The sequence below is a fragment of the Chlorocebus sabaeus genome, chromosome 22 (assembly GCF_047675955.1).
Source record: "Chlorocebus sabaeus isolate Y175 chromosome 22, mChlSab1.0.hap1, whole genome shotgun sequence".
In the NCBI taxonomy this organism is placed as follows: Eukaryota; Metazoa; Chordata; class Mammalia; order Primates; family Cercopithecidae; genus Chlorocebus; species Chlorocebus sabaeus.
Genome location: NC_132925.1, coordinates 17,970,149 through 17,991,881, shown reverse-complemented (window position 1 = coordinate 17,991,881; position 21,733 = coordinate 17,970,149). Strand labels below are relative to the sequence as shown.

Genomic DNA, 21,733 nt, shown 5'->3' with positions numbered 1-21,733 from the left:
TTATAGTCTATCCTGTGTTCAGAAATACAAGGTGTTGAAGTTTTAGAAACTATTTTCTACATTTAATATATCTCAAAATCTTTAATAGAAACAACAGTCCACAGAAAACCATAAGTAACTAATATTTTTTACTTTCCATATTACAGAAGGAATGTATATTTTTAGATTAAAAACGTTGTTTTTGCTTCGCTTAGCACATTTTTGTGCTGACCTTCAAAAATAGACTACTAGAGCAAATATTAAAAATACGATACTCACACTCCACCAATGACACGAATTGATCCAATTCTGTGAAAATCTCCATCATTTTTCAAAAAGTTAGGAACAGAATCTATATGCTCACTAAACTCTTTAGCCTGTCCATGGAAGTGAGGTTTTTCATAAATAATAACCTGAAAAAGTATTTAACATGTTTATATTTTAGTATAGATACATATTTACTTAAGTGACACCAAAGACCACAAAATGTACAGGGACTACTATCTATTTTTTTAAATTAATATGAGGAGATTTCAAAAAGTTCATGGAAAAGGTGTATTACGAAAAACTGCATGGATTGAAAAATTTTTTGCACCAAAATCAACTCCTACTAACTTGTTATAACACATCTGAACAGGATCTAGTTTGAGGTACTAAGAAGAATGAAACAGAAGTTGGAAAAAAGCCCCTATCAGAGCAATACAAATTTTGCTAAAATTGAAGCAAGAATAAACAAACTTATGGTGAAGCTTGGGTAGAAGAATGGTGAAATCACTGATGATTTACCAAAAGTTTATGGAGACAATACCCCAAGGAAAGCAGCAGTTTACACATAGATAACTCATTTAAGAAGGGAAGAGATGATGTTGAAGATGAAGCATGAATCGGCAGACCATCCACATCAATTTGAAAGGAAAAAATTCATCTTATTTGAACTCTAGTTGAAAAGGACTGATAATTAACTGCAGAAACAATAGCCAACACCACAGATATCTCAGTTAGTTCAGCCTGCACAATTTCGACTGAAAAATTAAAGTTGAGCAAACTTTCCATTCTATAGGTACCAAGACCGTTATGCTCCGATCAGCTGCAGATGAGAGCAGAGCCTTCAACTGAAAATTTAAAAAATGGGATAAAGATCCTGAAGCATTTCTTCAAAGAATTATAACAGGAGATGAAACAGGGCTTTACCTGTATGATCCTGAAAACAGCACAATCAAAGCAATGGCTACCAAAAGGTGGAAGTGATCCAGTCAAAGCAAAAGTAGGCCAGTTAATGGCAAGGGTCGTGGCAACAGTTTTTTGGGATGTTCAAGGCATTTTGTTTGTTGGTTTTCTGGATGGCCAAAGAACAACATCTGTTTATTATGAAAGTGTTTTGAAAAAGTTAGCCAAAGCTTTAGCAGAAAAACAACCAGGGAAGCTTTACCAGGACGTCATTCTCTACCACAGCAATGCTCCCATTCATTCCCTCCTCAAACAAGGTCAATTTCCCAAGAGTTTCCATGAGAAATCATTAGGCATCCACCTCACACTCCTGAATTGCCTCCTTCTGGCTTCTTCCTAATCTTAACAAAAATTCTAAAGGGAACCCATTTTCCTTCAGTTAATAATGTAAAAAAGACTGCATTGACATAGTTAATTCACCAAGACCCTCAGTTCTTTAGGGATGGACTAAATAGCTGGCATGACTGCTTACGAAAGTGTCTTGACAGTGACGAAGCTTATGATGAAAAATAAGGTCTATATTTATTTTCATATTTTAATTCCATTTTTTCCATGAACATTTTGAAGTGCCCTCATGTATACTTACAGTATAGCACAATGTTGGATATTCACAAAGAATATGTGAGTCTTTATCATCATAAAGGTAAAATATCTTATTTAATAATAAGTTTCTCTCATATTATAATAATATACTTGAGTGTGATTACATTGTTTTGGTCACCCAAATACTAGGACCATCTCATAGGGTAAACTGCCTTATAACTAACTGATTCTTGAATTATCTTTGTAAGTATATCCCTGTGTTCAGAATTTAATATAGACCTTCCTTCTACTTACTGAATTTCCCTTAAAGAACCTCTTGAGATTCCAGGGTATAACAATAAATTATCTATTGACTTTTAAAAATACATACTGTTTCTTACAACTAACTACTTCTATGGCCTACTATTCATTGAGAAGAAACAGACATGCAAATTTTAGAATTTAAATACAAAACTTACTTAAAAATAAGAAATTATCGAAAAATATTATTTCTAAAGACTGGATATTTGATTTAAATCGAGGGGATGCAATACGTATTGTCAGAAACAAATTTCTGGCATTTACTTCAAATTTGGATTGGAATAGTATTTCTCCTTTACTATTTTGCTGTTTTTTTACTTCTCAAATACCAGCTGCATTAAATATGAGGAAGTGACAACAGCATTTATCTATCCACATTCTCTCACTTGGTCCTATTTGTGGGTAATGGAATAATTTGTGCACAAATGTCAACTCAATATCTTGCCAAATAAACCTCATGCTTAAAAACACTAAATCAAAAAGGTTATAGCTGCCTTATGACTAAAAATTGATAATATTAGGGAAAATTTATATAGTACTGATCCTGCACTTTTCCATGTTAGGTTTGCACTGGGTACTATATTTGAAATGACAAAGTTTTATTTGGGTTTAATACATGTTACATATGCTGACCACATTCAAACTCAGTAAGAAATACAAATTCTTTGATGAGTAAGCCACAAATTAATATCAAACGACTTATAAATTGTTATTACCAATCCATTCATGTACACCTACAACCTGTCAAACTGCAAATGTCCAAGGAAGATCCAGCCTGTCACAACTGAAGTCCTGATTGACCAGACTAAGAGACATGAGACAGAAGGCATTCAGACAGCACCACAGCTAATTTACATCTTTTATGTCTTGACTGCAAATAGAATCACTTAGGACTCTTTGGAAATTGTTGACCATGGCCCAAACTAATATGGTATCTCTGGGAGTGCAGCCCAGGCTCAAGCATCTTTTAAAATTCCAATATGTATAATTCCAACATACAGTCAAAGTATATTAGATACACTCAGACACAGAAGTTTTAAAAGACTCCATCTATGTGTCTGAGAGAATGGAAGTCAGTTCCATAAATGAGAAAGCCCAGAAATGGGAGAGTTGAAGGAGTTGTGTCTTGTTTTAGAGAACAGGAAGACAAATGAATCCCTGCTTCCACACCTGCCTCTGCAGGTGCTATAACCAAATTATACGCAGGCCTGTTTGCATCTTTTATCACTGTACTGGTTTGCCTTCTCTCTCTAAAAATACTTTGTAATTCTGTTTCTTCCTTTCTTTGCCTGAATTTGCTTGATCCTGGCACCACTGCCACTCGTTTTCATTGCCTCGCCTCTACTCTTCCCTTTGGATGCTCATACTTACAAACTGCCATCTATCTGATAAGAGTTACCTACACTTCCTTTTGATCAGCCTTGATCACCTTCCTGAGCATCACTCCCAAAGGCCTGCTAGATATCTCCACTTTAATAACTACCTGCTATCTCAAGTCCCCTCCTCCAAAACAAAAATCAAACCTATCACCTTTCCACCCCGTAGCAGAAATCTAGTGAGTCTGACTGATTTATTGGTACAGACCTCCATCTTTGCAGACTGATCCCACTCTCCATTCACAGCCACAGGGTGGGCCCTCATCAAACATTTTGTGCATTCACTTCCCACCTCCTCCAAATCCATCAGCTAAGTATAATCATATGTGGAGGTACTTTTTATTCCAATAATTCAAAATACCTAAATATTAATCCAGAGACTCTTTAGCCTGCTACAAAAATCAGTTCAAGACTTACCTTTAAGTTCATGGGCATTTCCACTTTCAGTCCACCCTTAAGATGACAAGATAGTTTAATATTAGACAGGTAAATATTTAAAATATTTGAACGTAATATCTGAAAGTGATATATGTAGGTTACATAAAAATCTAATCAGTGAAGATTACACATCAGTCAAATTTAAATTGTGCTAAATTTTAAATTTTAAATATAGAACTCTATAGTAGTCAAAACCAAGTTATAGTGTTCCTTGTCAATGTAGATGGGGCAAGAAATCTTAAGTATACACTTTCCAGATTACAACTACTATGAGGAAGGAAACTGAGCTTTAGTCCTTGACTACACATGACCAATTAAGATTTAATCCCACTTCAGAGTGTCCCAAAAAGAAAAGTGGTATTGCTAGTAAACTTAGAAATCTCATTCAGCAGAGTAGATTTCTTAGCTAGCTAATCCAAAAGTCTTCCCTACAATTATTTGGGCTTTCTAAATTAGAGCACTGAGCTAACCACACTAACCTTTCCAAGTTCGACCAACACTTTTGATCACATGCACTGTCTTTGTGACCTCAAGGTTGCACAGCATGAAAAGTAACTTTTTCCCTACAAAAACCCCAATTCTGTAGGTTTTTTTTTTGTTTCAAGTGCTACTCCACATTGTGATATTTTTAAAAATGTTTTAGTTTGTACTAGTGGCTATGTTTTTAAAGGGCACGGACTAACCAAAAATGGTTTATCGCATAGCCAATGTTTAATTGAACAGTTTGCCACTCAAGTAAATGTTTGCAACAAAAAAGAAATACTATAAATACTGAAGGCACTACAGTACAATAGTTTGCCAATTCAGTGGTACACATATTCACTTCTTGAGATTGAGATGCAAGAGCAACCATCATGGTTATTTAATTTTGGATTCATGGGTACTTGGGAAAAGGAATGCTTCTTTTTAAATTTGCTTACCATTTGAAGCGGATGTAATGATTTCATTTCTGCTGTAGAAATCTCGAAGAGCCCATGGTCTTCCTCCAGAACTGTAGCTTGTCCCTTAAAATTAATATCTGGGTAGGCAAGCCAACTATATAAAAATAGATAGTTAAAGTATAACAGTACTGTTTCAGTCTGGTTCGGTAAGTTAAAAGTGCTACCAAAATAAAAAAAATCCTCCATCACAGAATTACACTAGTAAAACACACTCAAAGTGAGAGCCAGACATTATATAACGATAACAGATTTACCATGTTATTAAGTATTTACATTCACACATTATCTATCCTATAACAAGCTATCTGTCCTTAATAAGTCTAATATGTTTTCCAATCATTAGGCATTCCTTTTATTTTTCCGATACCTAAAACATGTGGCACCTTTAATTCAAGTGGGAAATAATTAGAAAATCAAAACAAATTTTACTCTATTCCATTCTTTTTTAAACTGGAACAATCAAAGGCAGGGATTCCACAAGGTGTTTTACATTTTGAGCCACATTTTTAGAATCAATATCAGTTCTACTGGCTGCCTAAGGAAGAGTATTTGCAATCAGATTCCCAAAAGACCCATCTTCCAGCTAAGCTTGATAATTACAGACATTCCTCATGGACACGGCCAATTACTGGCCTGCCCAAGAGTTTTGTTTTGTTTTGTTTTGAGACAGAGTTTTGCTCTTGTTGCCCAGGCTGGAGTGCAATGTCGCGATCTTGGTTCACCGTAACCCCTGCCTTCTGAGTTCAAGTGATTCTCCTGCCTCAGCCTCCCAAGTAGCTGGGATTACAGGCATGTGCCACCATGCCCAGCTAATTTTTTTGTATTTTTTAAGTAGAGATGGGGTTTCTCTATGTTGGTCAGGCTGTTCTCCAACTCCTGACCTCAGGTGATCCACCCACCTTGGCCTCTCAAAGTGCTGAGATTACAGGCACGAGCCACCACACACGGCTGGCCTGCCCATGAGTTCTAATTCACATGTGGGGGGACAAAAAAGTTGTCCTACAGTGACCCCCAAATTGTACACCAACCATCATCAGAATAAACAAAAACAGTGAGGGAGCAGAGGGTTTCATGTTGAGCCAGATATCCACAGGGTTTGGAGTCAAGTCAATCTGGGAATGAACTAAAACTGAACTTAGACCCATCATTCTACAGATACCTCTAGAAACAGAGAGGCCTAGTATCAAATCCATGCTGACCAGCTAGTAGCCCGGGACAAATCACCCACATATAATATGAGAGTAACACCATCTGCTTTTCAGGAACAGAGGAGTCATAAGCAGAAAAGCCGTATGTGCCTGATACCACAGAGGCAGTCAGTACTAGAACTTAGACACCCTAGAAATAGTTCAGGCTCCAAAATTTTAGGCCAGGGACATGCTTTTATTTCTCAATCACAGAATTTGTTGGATGAAAAGACAACAGATCTATATATCGAGAACTACATCTCAGAATTCTATACCTGCTCCTGTGAGTCATATATCAAAGCTCTAGTTAGATCCAAAGAAAGAATCTTTTAACCCCTGCAGTCTTTCTTGGGTGACTGAGAGTATAAACATTAGCTAGAAACTTTAGAAATATATATGTCGTCTATTTAAATATGAAACAAAAAGTTAACTTTGGTGGCCATCAATCACTATAATAAAAAGGAACTGATACGTACACTCCTGACTTCACAGTGAAGGACATAGATTTGGAGATATTCAGTTCTTCCAAGTTGGGGACTGCTCTCTGTATGTAGACAGGACAACAGGCTGGGTCAGATTGTGGGAAAAGCTCTATCTCTGGAATGCTGCAGTCCTGAAAAAAAATAATAATTTGGCTTTGAAATCAACTAGAGACACACAGTCTAGTCTTCTCAATGTCCTGGACATACAGTTACACTGTTCTCATTATTGAGTTGAATTTCTTCACAAAGAAAACATAAAGGAAATATTGTTTCTCCTAAAAAATAAGTTTTTCTAAAAAAAGTTGTTAATAACATGAAAATTATACATTTTATGGAAAAGTTATTGTCCCAATTTTTCTGCTTTGATTTTTAAAGATTCTTTCCATTAGGCAATGCTTAGAGTTACCAAATTGAGTTCAGATTTCAGAGTTACCAAACTATTTGAGTGCCAAATGTCTGTAAGCCTTCCTTCTTAGAAGTGTGATAAAACCATAAGGGAGGAAGAGAGGTAAATAAAAGCTGATCTCATCGGGGATATAAAAAAACAAGTAGAGAAGCAGTACCCTCTTCAGTGTTTATCTAATTTACATTGACAAAAGAAATAGTCATTAGAGGTGAGGGTAAAGGAAATCTGTTTTCCTCCCTGTAGGACTGCATTTCCTAGTGCAGTAGGTTTGAAGAAGAAAAGCATTATGTAATTGACCCTTTACTCCATCACAGTCTTAAAAAATTATGCACTCATTGTCCTGTGAGACCTTCCTTAAAAATTTCCCTTGTGCATATCTCTTCTTACATATTTCCACTGTCACAACCCTTGGTTAGGCCCAAACTTTGATTATAGGCCTACTTACAACCACTAGTCAAGCACTAGCTACTACTCTTTAGACAGCTGAACTTGTTAGAATATCACTTTCCTCAAGAAACTCATTGGCTTCAGACCCAAGCACATCAAATTCATGTTTCTGTGTGTCTTTCTATAATAGGGCACCAAACTAGTGATCCACACTAACTTCCTACAACTCTGCAGTCATATTGGTCCTCACGCTATCTCCACTTCCACTCCAGCCTCTATAAGTTTTGCAGATGTTTCCCCTATCTCAACTAAAGAAATAATTCTTTGTATTCTTACTTTCAAAAATCTCTTCTAATAGTCAAGTTCTAACTCAAAAAAGACCTCATCCCTTCTTAGGGAATCAAAATTACAATTATTTTTTCCCTTCTCTGTAATTACAGATACACTTCTGTCTGAACACACTATCTCAATACTCACAAGTATTTAATGATAGAACTCGATACAACTCAAGTTTTAGTAATTATCCCCTATGACACTGTGAGATTCAAATGCATACGCTTTAATAAAATAGGTAAATGTAATAACAGGGGTGGCATTTATAAGAGACTGAACAATTCTATTTAAGTTTTGCAATTCTAAAAGTATAATCTGATTTTTCAACTTTTCCCCAAACTGAATTCTCAATCATTCTATTAATATACAAAAGCAAGCAAGTTTATACATCTCATTTTCAGAAAATTGGTTCTAAAATGCAAAATACTAAAGAAGCATAATCTAAAAATATCCTTTAAAGTATAAAAGCATACTTCGTTCTAATGTTTCATTTCAAAAATAAGCAGAAATGTTTAGAACAGTCACCTGTCAATCCTCAAGGCTCTTTTGTATGCTATTAATAAGAGAGTTCTAGTAACATTATTTCAAATACTTCCATATTAATGTCCCTCCAGGGATCTGAGTTACAGTAACAAAATACATAACTAACTGTCTCACACAAACAAATTTCCTCTGCATTGTGTTGTACAAACAATGTTTGGGTGGTGTACTCTAAAAGGGAAAAGCTAAGAAGCATTCAAGTCTACAACAACACAGATGGAAACAGTATAATAGCAAAAGTGTAATCACTAAAAAATGAAAATAAACAAAAATGAGAAGGCATATGTTTGCTGTTATCTTCACTAGAAACCTAATTTTTGCTCTAGTTGACTGAAAAATATTTCACTGTTAAGTTCTATCTTCACGGTGGCTATTCACAGAAATAGCATGCTTTGCAAAACATATGTATAATTCTTGATGCACAAAGAAAGTCAAACACCAGCAACTGAAAGGCACTTTATAGTAACCTAGAAACAATAAACAATTTGAGTTTATATGGCTTCTTTGTATACTTCTGTAGTCCTGCTACACTTTGCAAATAGATTAGCGAAGTTTGCAAACGTATACTATTATAGCAATTAGTAAGAATGAAGACAGTTTTATAGTTACAGTTAACAAAATCACAGTTAACAAACAAACACAGTAAGAAAATCTATTTGTCTCTACCTTACATAAGATACCTCAGTTCTAGATCTAACAACAGATTTTAACATAAGAAAAATGTCATATCTTTAAAAAAAGACTTAAATACACAGTAAACATAGTAATTTGCAATATTAATTTATTCTAATTTTACAAACGAAAGCACTTGAATCAAGATTCACCATGTTACTACCTTCACCCCCAATTATTTTCCCTGGGGACAAAGACAATCCTTAGCTGGAATCTACATACTGATAACTTTTGAGGGTGTCTGCTATACCTGTCAATCCTCAAGGCTCTTTTGTATGCTGTTAATAATAGAGTTCTAGTAACAATATTTCAAATATTTCCATATTAATGTCCCCCCAGGGATCTGAGTTACAGTAACAAAACACATAACTAACTGTGTCACACAAACAAATTTCCTCTGCATTGTGTGGTACAAACAATGTTTGTTTGGGTGGTGTACTCTAAAGTGAAGACGTCATGAAGAATTATCTTTAAAGGACATTAAAGTCTTGACTACAACAATGAAAACAACTAATATGAAGATGATTCAACAAGATAAAGTTGGCATAGAATAGGCAGAAGTGAATCCAGCATGGAAACAACCACCATGAAAGTGAAGCATCGATAGGCAGAATTTTGACAACATTGGAAAAAGGAAGCAGTTTGATGCCTCATTATTACTTCGTAAAATATTTAAACAAGGCTTATGCCTCTTTCATTCAATGCTCAATAGTTTTATTTTCCTTCCTCACTAAAAGTTGTTAACCTGTTCGAGATACACGGGCACTGACACTGCAACTAAAAAAAGAAATGATTCCAAGAACAAACACTGGAGGAAAAAGTACAAGCCTGACTTACTCTTTCTTATAATATAGTCCAAACAAATGATGGACGTGCAAATATCCATTCAAATATCTATGCTCACCAGATTAAATCTGTTTGATTTTATTGTTTGATTTCGGGGGGGTTGAGAGAGGTGGCTGTTTGCCATAAATTGTTTTTTTCCCACTAGGCCTTGGCATAGTGCCTGATTTCACAAAGACAGCACAAAACCACAAGTTATATAAATCTTAAAAGAGTACAGTTACAAACTAGTCATTTTTTCAAGGAATTTCTAGTTGAGTTAATCGAGTGAGTACTCAGATGGTTATCTGTAGAACTGAATTGACTGCAGTTAAATCTTTCAATGAAAATGGACATTGCTCTCTCCACTTCAGCCATCTACATCTCCTTGCATTACACTAGGCCACCAAAGCTCACCTCTGCATCTGACAAAAGTGGCTCTGCCAGGAACTCCCTCCTATCTCCTAGACTGCTTAACTCCTGTTAGTCCTTGCAACATTCCAAACAGGTGCCACCTCCTCCAAGTGACATGCCTCTTCCCAAAGGTGAGTTGTTTCTTCTGTGTGCCCAGAGGGCCCTGGAGAACACTTCTCACACCATATAATCATGTGACTCAGCTGCTCTCCCCCAGTCTTTAAGCAACCTGAAGTAAGGAACCGTATCTCACTTGTATTTCTATTCCCTGTGCACACCACAGTATTGGCTCAAAAGCAGACACAAATATTTGTTAAATATAGGTTTACTTAGAGTTTGGCAGACAGTATTGATTCACATAAAATACGTGCAGACACCCTTTATAACTTGAGTTTTTCTGTAGGCTGTATTTAATTTCTCTGAATGCTACAGACCACTATCAAGAGTTTAATAATAACAATCCAAGTCATCATGATGGTGTTCATCTCAATTTATACTTTTTATGTATACAAATGAAATCTCCATAACTTGAAAACTACATATATCCATGACTGACACATAAGTAACTGTATTGTATCACATATTATGTTACTGTTGAAGGAAATCTTAAGAATACCTGTGAGGAGACATCTCCTTATCTGAGATGTCCTTATCACTAATTAATCCCTCCTCTATACTACCACAGAACTCATACAAAATATTTTATTATATTGGAACACCCTTTTCATCTTAGTATTAATATTGTTTAAACAGAAAAATAAAAAACAATACCTTCCCTTCCTATTCCAATCCTCCCTTATTTCCCCTAACACACACACATGCATGCACACACATATCTATAATAAGTAGAAGCAATCTACACTAGGAAAATGTATATCTGGAAATCAATAAGGAATCTCTAATATTCCTGAATAGTATACTCCTAATTAGGAACAGTGTATACTAATTAGGAGTATTCTATAATACTATGCTGCTATTATTATTATTATTATTGTTATGAGACAACAGTCCTGCTCTGTTGCCCAGACTGGAGTGCAGTGGCATGATCTCAGCTCACTGTAACCTCTGCCCTCCAGGTTCAAGTGATTCTCCTGCCTCAGCCTCCTGGGAAGCTGGGGTTACAGCTGCCCACCATCACATCTGGCTAATTTTTGTATTTTTAGTAGAGACAGGGTTTCACCATGTTGGCCAGTCTGGTCTCGAACTCCTGACCTCAAGTGATCTACCCACCTCAGCTTCCCAAAGTGCTGGGATTGCAGGTGTGAGCCACAGTGCCCAGCCAATACTATACTATTATATACCATTAGGAGTATTACAGTAGGAGCAGTAGTATACTATTATAGTAGTATACTACTATAGTAGTATACTATTATAGTAGTATACTATTACAGTATAGTATATAGTATACTATTATAATAGGAGTATACTATTCCTATTAGCATATTTTAATAACAATAGTATAATCCTATTAAAAATATATAGTACATTATGTAACATTTTATATCTTTATTTATTATTGGTTTTTGAGACTGAGTCTCACTTTGTCGCCCAGGCTGGAGTGCAGTGGCACGATCTTGATTCACTGCAACCTCCATGTCCTGGGTTTAAGTGATTCCTGTGCCTCAGCCTCCAGAGTAGCTGGGATTACAGACTTGTACCACCACAGGTGGCTAATTTTTGTATTTTTAGTAGAGACAGGATTTCACCATGTTAGCCAGGATGGTCTTGAACTCCCAATCTTAGGTCATCTGCCTGCCTCAGCCTCCCAAAATGCTGAGATTACTGGTGTGAGCCACCGTGCCCAGCCCATGTAACATTTTATAAACTAGATTACCTCTGGTTAATATTTTTAATTACATTCACTCTATTTGCGTAAACTCAAAATATTATCAATATGATAAGATTAGTAACAGCACAAAAATTAGCAATGATTTGTAAACATTGCCAGGTCATAGCACAGGTTTACTATATGACAAATAAAATCAAATAAAAAACAGGAGAAAAATCTACAGTTGTTACCTTTAAGACACGTTTGATAGAACCCAATACAAAGTTTCTTTGTGGATGCCTTCTGTTCTGAAGAATCCAGTCACGATTTAACACCTTTTCCCCTTCTTCCAGCACACATTTCTGACCTCGGAAATGTGGTTTCTCATATAAAATCCAGCTAAACAAAGAGAAACGCAATGATGAATTATATTTAATTTTCTAAGAACTGAGGCGTATAAGTCACAGACCATTTTGTCTACTTAAATTTTTTAAGCTGGGATATCTTCCACTATTAGCATATAACTCTATTTTTTTTGAAACAATGATATATGCTAATTTAAGTATAGGTGAATAGGAAAGAAAAAACAAAAGTGCATACACCTTGGAAATAGAAATACTTTCTGAACATAGTACCATAATGTATTTCTATGTCTATATTTAGGTATGTATGCTCTTTGTGGATGTGGTCTATACAAAACTATACAGTTGCATTAAAAACAACAGTGCAACAATTCCAAATTATACTTCTAATTTTCTTGTTGCTGAGTAACACAGGACGCAAGTCCCATTTTATTATATGAAGATGAGATTACACCATATGATTTAAGACGTGAATGCTTACCTGGGTAGCCTAAATACTGGACAGATACATTCTGGCTCCAGCTTGTCCACGGCTCATGGTCCATAATAAACAGATGCGGTTGCCCCTCATTTTTAGACCATACAAAGATTCCTTCACTTCTGAGCAAGTTATACGAACAACTTTAACTATGTGGCCTTCACATTCCTCAGCATCCCACAAATTCTGAACTAATTTTCAAAGCTATGCTTCATTCAACTGAAGCATTCACCCAAACTTGCCAAATCTATCCGCTAATAATGCAGTTACAGAATGGTACTGATTGTATAGATTAAGTCTTGCAACTTACTGGCTTAAGCACTAAAAACAGATTATATTTTATGCCATAGTAAATAAAGAGAACAATTAAGTTATAACACACTAACAATAATGTTTCAAAATATTCTGTCGAAAAGTAGAGGAAGGAAAATATGACTTTAATAAAAAATAGCAAAAAAAGCATTAACAGCAAGAAGACACATTTACTTTAAGAAAATATGCTATAAAATTTTAAGAGACTTCTTACCAGCCCCTTACAACTTTTATTAGAACTCCATTTGGAAAAGACCATGATGTAGCATCAGGAATATTACAGTAGACTTCTTGTTTATATTTACTTTCATGGAGATCATAGATAACCATCTGCAACACAGTAAATAGCAGTAAGTAGCTACAATAACTAATTTTTAGAATGTATTTTAAATTCTAAAATGTCCTAGGACATAGAAATAAACATCCTAAATATACAAAAGCAAATGTTACTTTAGATGTTAAATCCTTGAAATCATTTTCTAAGTCATGTATATTAAATTCCTCAAGCCTGAAAGTTACCTAATCTTTAACCTTTATCTTAGTTTGAGAAAGTTATCCTCACCTTCCCAGGTCTTGGGTTATATCTCAGAGTTTCTTTGTCAACATTCTGAAATAATAAAAGTGGGAAAGTAAGCTTCAAGAAACATCAGTGAAAGATGCATAATTCATTTTCTTAGCAGTCATGTATCCAATTTATCACATATTTAGTTAGTGATCATTATGAGGAAGGTGCTTCTCTAGATAAAAGTGATATAAATATAAACATACAGGAAATTAACACATTGTCTCTGCCCTCAAGAAGTACATAGCTTAGAATGGGTAAACAGATGATCATATTTGCATAGCTCTTCTAAGCCTAAGTTACATTCACAGGTAAAACCCAAGGAAAACACTAGGTTGTGGAAATGGCACCAGCATGGAGGTAAGGGCACACAGAGATTCAAAGAGGCTTTTCTGAGGAAGTGGTATTGAGGGATCTTGAAAAACAACATTTCAGTGAATGGAAAATGTGGCAGGTTGTGATGGGATAGTGAATAAAGAAATTCTAGGAAGAGAACCATCCTGGGGAAAAGTGCACTGGTAGGAAACAGAGTGTGCACCCAGAGTGTGGGGAGACAAGGTTGGCAAAACAGAACTTGGGGGCCTTATAATGCAGAGTTAAGAGGTGCCACTTGATTTGGTAGTCAGTGGAGAACCACGAAAGAAATATTTCTTCAAATCCCATCATGTCTTTTAAAACGACTTTGCTTTGCAAGTTTTGGTTGGTCTTTGAGTATTACTATTTGCCATGAAGATTGTTTGAGGTAAAGATACAGGCCTTGGACATCCTGTATCTTTATCTTGAAAGTACCATGATCTTGGAAATGCCAGAAAGGAAAGTCCCATATTTAATAAATATTCTACATTAAATATTTAAATTTTCTAAATCAAAGAAAAATGTAATTGAATTTAAAACATTTTCCAGCTATAATGTTTTCAGTTCTTTTTGTTTGATTTAGGTTGCTCACTGCCCTGCGTTGCATGAACAACATGAGTTGTTGTAGTGAGAGGCTGCTGTCAAATACTTAAAAATTTTACTTAACAGAAAGATTTTTCATTAGACTAATAAGCTAAATGCAAACTGACAATTTTCTCACATACAGTACCTTGAGAAATTTAGACTGTCACTTAATTTAGCTTGAAAAATATTAGCAAAATACTTCAAAATAACCTTGCTTCAGTATTAGCTTTTTAAATTCTGACCAAGCAATTTTGTTTCCTAAGTAGTCCAGCTAAAATACATGAGTTATGATATATTTCAACCAAAGAATAAATCTGATATTTTTATGAAACAAACTTTATGTAACTTCTACAACCTCAAAACATTGATTTTCTTTTTTGTTTTGTTTTGTTTGTTTGAGATGGAGTCTCACTCTGTCGCCCAGGCTGGAGTGCATTGGTGCGATCTTGGCTCACTGCAACCTCTGCCTCCCGGGTTCAAACCACTCTCTGCCTCAGCCTCCCCAGTAGCTAGGATTACAGGCGCCCGCCACCATGCCTGGCAATTTTTTTTTTTATTTTTAGTAGAGACGAGGTTTCACCATCTTGGCCAGGCTGGTCTTGAACTCCTGACCTCGTGATCCACCTGCCTCGGCCTCCGAAAGTGCGGGGATTACAGGCGTGAGCCAGCATGCTTGGCCAAAACATTGATTTTTCTTAATAAGCCTTTAGATAATTTCATGACCCAAAGCTTTAATAATTATTATTAATATAATAAACAAAATAACTTACCTCTATAAATGGGCTCAATCTGCCTGGGTTGTCTTGAACACGGAAATACTTGGACACTGGTTCCTGAAGAATTCCACCAAATCTGGCTCCTTTTTCTGAGGAATGACTTTGGGAAGTCTGCAGATACTGATGATAAGCACTCTTTAAAGAAGAATGTAGTTTAGAAGTAAGGTCAGATTTCTGGAGAAATGAGGTCTTTTCTGGCCACAGACCAACTTGCAGATTGGAGGTAGTAGGTTCACTTGGCATCACATATGAATTCTTAGAAATTCCAATGCTTTCCTGGTCATCAGGGTAAAATGTGATAGAAGGATCTGGCAACTGGAAGGTAACATGCTCCCCACTTCCAGCTCTCAGATCTTTATGCAATACTGCTGCCTCCTCCTCCTCTTCCTCCTCAGCTGCCTCTCTGTCATCTTCGTCAAAATTCATCTTTAAACGCTCTGACACTGACTGGAGAAGGGATAAAACAGAAGAGGGCTGGTTTTCACTGTCTCTTGATTTCCTGGGGCCATGGTGACCAGGTGAAACCTCACTGGATAGAATGTCCTCCTGTGAGCTGTCATCCTCATAAATGGGAGACAACGCTAAAGGATAAATTTTGTACCTTTTGGCCTCCACTGATAAGAACATTTCTGAACTATCACTATCAAACGTCTCACCTAATTTAGTACCTTTTTCAAAGTGATGGACAAGGTCAGTTCTACTCTCAGACCTTTCACATGCCAGAACAGGCATGCTGTCAGGGGACGTATCAGGAAACAAGACAGACCGTGTTTGGCTTGCTTCCGTGGAAGCATACTTGTCCTCTTCTTGAAGGGGTTCTTCATATAATATAGTAAAGGAAGAATTTTCTTGTTCATCTTGAGAAACAAAAGCTAAATTATATCCCTTTTTGCCACTATAATCTGTCTCTCTCCTCTTGTCATGTATTGCAGTAAGAGACATTCTTTTGTCTAGTCTTACTATGGTATCTCCAGGTTGAAAATCTGGCATTGCTGGGGCTGGGTAGCCCTCATAATCCTTACTTAATGTAGGGGATTCATAACCCCTGAAATGTGTAGCAAGTCTATTCTCATGTGCTATCAAGCCTTCCTTTATTTCAGTAGGTTCTTCCTTTGTTTCTCCCACACTCCCTTCAGCATACTCTTGTAGTGTTTTACTTTCAAATGCAGGAGGCATGGCCTCCACTTGTGTAATGGTCAATCCCAGTCCTGTTCCATGTATTTTCTCAATGTCTACCACTGTGGGTAACACTTTGTGTTTCCCAATATTCTCACCACAATCTTCTGGGGATATTTTTTCCATTTCTATCACAGAGGGTAAGGACACAGTTGCTCCAATAGTGTCTTTAACATCTCTCTTGCATGCTTTTTCTATTTCTAAGGGGGCAGGTGCTGCCTCGTGTGCTTCCTTCACTTTTAACACACACGGTACTATTTCAGTATTCTTAATGACCTCTTCAGCAGTCTTTTGGTAAGTAGCTTCCATTTTCAACATAGATCCCTCAGTGTTCCCAGTAAACCCCTCGGCATTTCTTTGGTAAGTATTTACTACCTCTAATGCAATGGGCATCACCTCAGTTTTGCCACTATCTCTTTCAGTATCCTTTGGGTAAGTATTTTCCATTTCTAACCTCACAGGCATCACTTCAGCCTTTGCAATATCCCCTTCAGCATCCTTTTGGCAAGCATTTTCCATTGCTAATGTAATGGGTATTACTTTAGCCTTTTCACTAATCCCTTCACCATCTTTTCGGTAGATATTTTCCAATTCTGACAAGGGTATTGCCCCAGTCTTGCCAATATCCCCTTCAGCATGCGTTTGGTAAATATTTTCCATGTGAATTGTAACAGGTGCCATCTCAGTCTTTACAATATACCCTTCAGCATCCTTTTGGTGGACATTTTTAACTTCTGGCATAATAGGTATCACCTCAATTTTGCCAACATCCCCTTCGGTATCCTTCATCTTATAAGCTTTTTCCATTCCTAAAATGACAGGTGATCCCTCAGTTTTTTCAATACAGCTCTCAGCATCCATTTGGTATACTTCTCCCATTTTAAAAACATTAGCTTTTGGTTCAGTTTTCTTGACATTCATTTCAGCATCCATTTTATGTACTCTTCCCATTTCTAACATAGGAGGGACTGCCTCATATTTCAGAATATTCAATTCAGCATCCTTTTTGTTTGTTTTCTCCGTTTCTAACATGGAAGGTATAAGCTCAATTTTCCCTATATTTATTTCATTATCCTTCTTGTGTACTTTCCCTACTTCTGACATTGCAAGAGGTGTGTTTTTACTGTGTCCTGGCAAGTTTTTTTCAGATATACATACAAGGCTATCAGACAAACTGCTTTTAGATGTACCAGGTGCATGGATGTCATCATTCACAAGTGGAGGCCATTTGAAATTTAATACAAGAGTTCTTCTATCCTCTGTCTCAGTTTTGTTATTATCCACATTCTCTATTTCCATTGTCTCATTACAGTCCTCACTGCAAAATAAATGTGTTTTTACCCTATCATCTGACCGTTTACGTGACATGTCTTCAGCTAGTAAAACCGTATCTGATTCCTGCAAATTTATACTATCAGACAGTCCAGATCCATTTCCAGAAAATGGGGATTTTTGGTAGAGAACAATTTCTCTTCCCTTAATTGACTCTGTGCCACTAGCTAAGTTACTTACAGAGAAGAATTTACTTAATATTTTATTTTCACTAATTTGTGTGCTTTGATTTACTGGCTGTTCTGATACCAAGAACTCTCTAACTACATCATGTGGCTTAACACTATCACTGTTCAGAATTTTTGAAGGATCTGCCTGAAGTTCAGAATCCCAAGTATCCTCAGTATCTTCAAAAGCATCATTTCTCAATTTTTCTTGGGCTACATAAATAATCTCACTGACTAATTCCCTAGCTTTATCTTCTAACAAACAAGATACATTCATACTATCAGGATCAACAAGAAGACTCTTCTCACCAACTGCTGGTGAATCACAGGGCTTCTCTTCGACTTCTGACATGTTTTCCATGCCCTGCTCTTCCAAACCCTCTGTCTGTTGGATCTCTGTTAGTGTCACTTCTGATGGGTTTTTCTCAGAGACATCTTCTTTCAGGGTACCCCGATTCATTATGCCTTCTATGGCTATGTGCTCCTGGCAGGTACTCACTGTGTGTTTGAATTTTAGTTCTTCCCTGACAGAATTAAAAATCTCACCAATCAATGTGTCGGCCTTTTTGAGTAAACTACTTTCGAGGTCCAAAAGTTGGTCATGTGCTCTTCCCCTGGCTTCTTTGTGCTCAGCAGAGGCTTCAGAACACTGTTGGCCTGAGCTGTTAACTGACACTGCAGGCCCAGCAACTGCTCCAGTCTCTGCTTCCACGGGATTGTCAAATCGGGCAGTGGTTGGGAAATCAGTGGATATCTTCCCAAAATGTTCCTGAAATGGGGTTACTTCTGTCCCAATTGAGATAGACGTTTCAAATTCCAAATAAGAGGTGTTAGGGTACAACGGGTTAGTTACGGAGGTACCTTCATGTGTGAGATCTTTGGTAACTTGTATAGAATCCAAATTATTTTGGGGCTTATGTGAATTTGTTATCACGTTAACTTCTTCAGGGTAACTAGAGGAAGATGACACACTATCAATACCACCATTTAAAAAATGGATGTTCTCTTTCTTTCTGTAAGATGAGGATTTCTTTTCTGATCTCAGCACAGAAGGTACATTAAGGAAGCTTGAGTCCTCAGATGCAGAAACATTTTTTCCCAAACTGGAATCAGAATCTAGAAAAGGTGAATTTACTTTTGAGCTGCCAGTTTCTTGGAATTTATGGAAAATATTAGTTAAGCTGAGTTCTGCCATTTCTGAGTGACCAGAAATCTTTTTAGTCCCACAAATATCCAAAGATTGATGAATCATGTAAGTGTTAGCTTCACAATTCTGTGCCATTTGCCTACTGACTTTCTCATCACGAATAGGTGGTAAAATCCCAGATATAATACTTTTAAGAAGAGCAGGAGGAGAGCCTAAGGCATCTACCTCTGTTTCTGGTATATCTTCATATTTGGAGGTAGCAGGAGAAAGCTCAGCTTGGCAATTCTCTTTAAGGCCAGCATCTGAACATTTCTCTCCAATCTCATTATGATTAATTGATTGAAAATTTTTGTCCTGTTCAACTTCTAGAAATGTTAATTCTGATAAAATAGGCTTTTCTGGAACATGGGTAATTTTCAATGGAAAAGAAGACATTTTATCCTGAGAAATGTCTCTGGGCTCCGCTTGTGAAAAAGATACCTTGGACAAGGATATAGTTTTTCCTCTTCCAGAATATGACTCCACAGGAACATTGTTCTGACCATCAATTTCAGCTTTTGATACAATGTTAGCAGTTTTGGCTTCCAAGGAAAGAGAATCAGACTTCTCTATTATGCTCATATTTGCTTTAGTGTTTGAAGACATTAACTCTACTCTATTAGGGTCTTGAGATAAAATGGAACTGCAATCCTTAGAGAGGTTTCCAGAGTCAAAGCTCAATAGCTCCATCCCAGTTAAGTGAGGGCCACTGGCTTCAGAACCTGGAAGAACCTGGCATTTTTCACTATTAGAAAGAACTTCCTTGGATTCAAAAATTGCAGATGTATATTCAAGGCAAAAGGAAAGAGGAGGACTCTTCCTGCCTGCAGCCTCAACATGGTTTTTCACATTTTCTTCTTTACACTTACTAGGCTGACAGGAAATACCAACAGGGTTGACATTCCCAGTTTCAATGGGCACAGGAGAACCCTCATTCATTAAATCAGGAATATCCAACTTGCTCAGCATCCCAACTCCAGAAACAAAGGTAGGAGGTGAAATATTGAAATTTAGTTTTTTACAGTCAAGGCTAAGACATGTTTTAGCATCAGGTGATACTTTAGTTTGTTGAGGACTCTCAGAGTCAAGAGGAGTTTCTGAAATGTGACTTCTATTAAGTTCAAATTTCAACTCAGGTGCATTTTTATTTACTAAGCATGCTACAACTGCTGATTCACTGATGTAATTTAAGGAGGTCAGGTCTTTTCTATTCATTCTAATATGAGGAATTTTATCATGGGACCTAAAATCAAGCTTTTTGGCTTTGGTTTCAAAGTATTGGTCAGTATCTTTGGGTGATGACTCAATTTTATCTTCTGGAGCTTTTACATGACTTGAAGCTATGGATTCACCAGCTGAGGCACTTTCTGTTTCTTGCCTGATTTCTCTAACAACCACATTTTTCTGTGAGTCTTGGGCAGACAATCTCTTTCCTTCATTTACAAGTTCTGTGTTTGTCACAGCATGTCTCTGAAGAGCAACGACACTGGTGTGAGTGGCAGCTTGCTTTGATGAGTTATCCATGGTTTGCTTGTCAGAACACTCACTCTCTGGCAACTGCAGATCTTCATGCCTAATTGATTTATTTGGACTTGGCAAATTTGTACTTTCCTGTTCAGTAGTGTCACTCCCATCAGATTTGGTACAAGAGAAATTAGAAATAGCAGGGCCCTGAGGCTCAACAAGCTCCTCTCTTTGCACCAATGTCCCATTACTCATCACAGTGTTGTTTTCTTTTATCGTATTTTCTGTTGTAGTTACTCTCTGAAAATCTGGGCTGCAAGTGACATTGCTACTGCTACTTCCTGTGAACAATGCTGAACATACCAAATTTCTGTCAGTCTGAGAAACTGGTTCACAACTTAAATGGTGCTGTGAGTCAGATTCTCCATCGTAGCTGGAGTTCGTCACAGAAGAAGGGGATGACCTATTTCTCTCAATACCCTCCCAAGCATTTTTATTTAAAAGATTATTGGAAGAGGCAATATTCTGCAGTTCTGGGTTATTTGTCAAAGAACTTTCTGTGTTGAGACTTGTTTTGCTACAATCAGAGTCTTCTAATGGGCCTTCAAGTAGATTTCCTTTCATAGGTGAGTCTGTACTAGCTGATAACAACAGTGGCAGTATCCCAGCTTCAATCTCACTTCCAGGGTCAATGTGTCTGTTTATACTAGAGTCAGAACTTTCATTTTCTCTGTCCAAGGTATTCACAGTTGCCAAGCCCCTCTGTTGCTTTAAATATTTCCTAATGTGACTTGGGCCTCGGTATGTTGCATATGTTACTGAAGGCTCCTCTGGTTTACCATCGATTTGTCTGTAAAAAGAAAGTATGAGAGTATCAGGAAATACAACTAATAATACTTATTACTAATCCCAGCAACTGTGGTAAAAGTACATCTTTTAAACACCACTTCCCTTAATATGTACCAGTTTGGGGAGTAAATCATAGAATGCTTTAAATTTATCTTTATTAAAAATAATAAAAATTTAACAAGCAGCACCTGAATGCAATGCAGCATGAAGAATGTTTGAGTTCCTTAGAATTACTCCTTCTTACTTGATTACATACATACCTCTGACTGTGGTTAACAGAATATGAGTTCAAGACTTGGGTCCTAGTTCTAGTCT

The 21,733-nt window shown here is 36.7% G+C and overlaps 1 protein-coding gene across 2 annotated transcripts in view; it reads right to left on the bottom strand.

Moving 5' to 3' along the window:
• CRYBG3 (crystallin beta-gamma domain containing 3) overlaps positions 1 to 21,733 on the bottom strand; it is a 124,400-nt gene that overhangs the window by 48,281 nt on the left and 54,386 nt on the right. For both annotated transcript variants that reach the window (XM_073009670.1, XM_073009671.1), the window contains 8 exons: positions 15,239 to 21,419; positions 13,530 to 13,574; positions 13,182 to 13,297; positions 12,067 to 12,214; positions 6,468 to 6,604; positions 4,784 to 4,898; positions 3,843 to 3,878; positions 259 to 392 (listed from right to left, as the gene is read on the bottom strand). In XM_073009670.1, the coding sequence (XP_072865771.1) occupies positions 259 to 392; positions 3,843 to 3,878; positions 4,784 to 4,898; positions 6,468 to 6,604; positions 12,067 to 12,214; positions 13,182 to 13,297; positions 13,530 to 13,574; positions 15,239 to 21,419 (6,912 nt within the window). The remainder of the gene's footprint in view (positions 1 to 258; positions 393 to 3,842; positions 3,879 to 4,783; positions 4,899 to 6,467; positions 6,605 to 12,066; positions 12,215 to 13,181; positions 13,298 to 13,529; positions 13,575 to 15,238; positions 21,420 to 21,733) is intronic.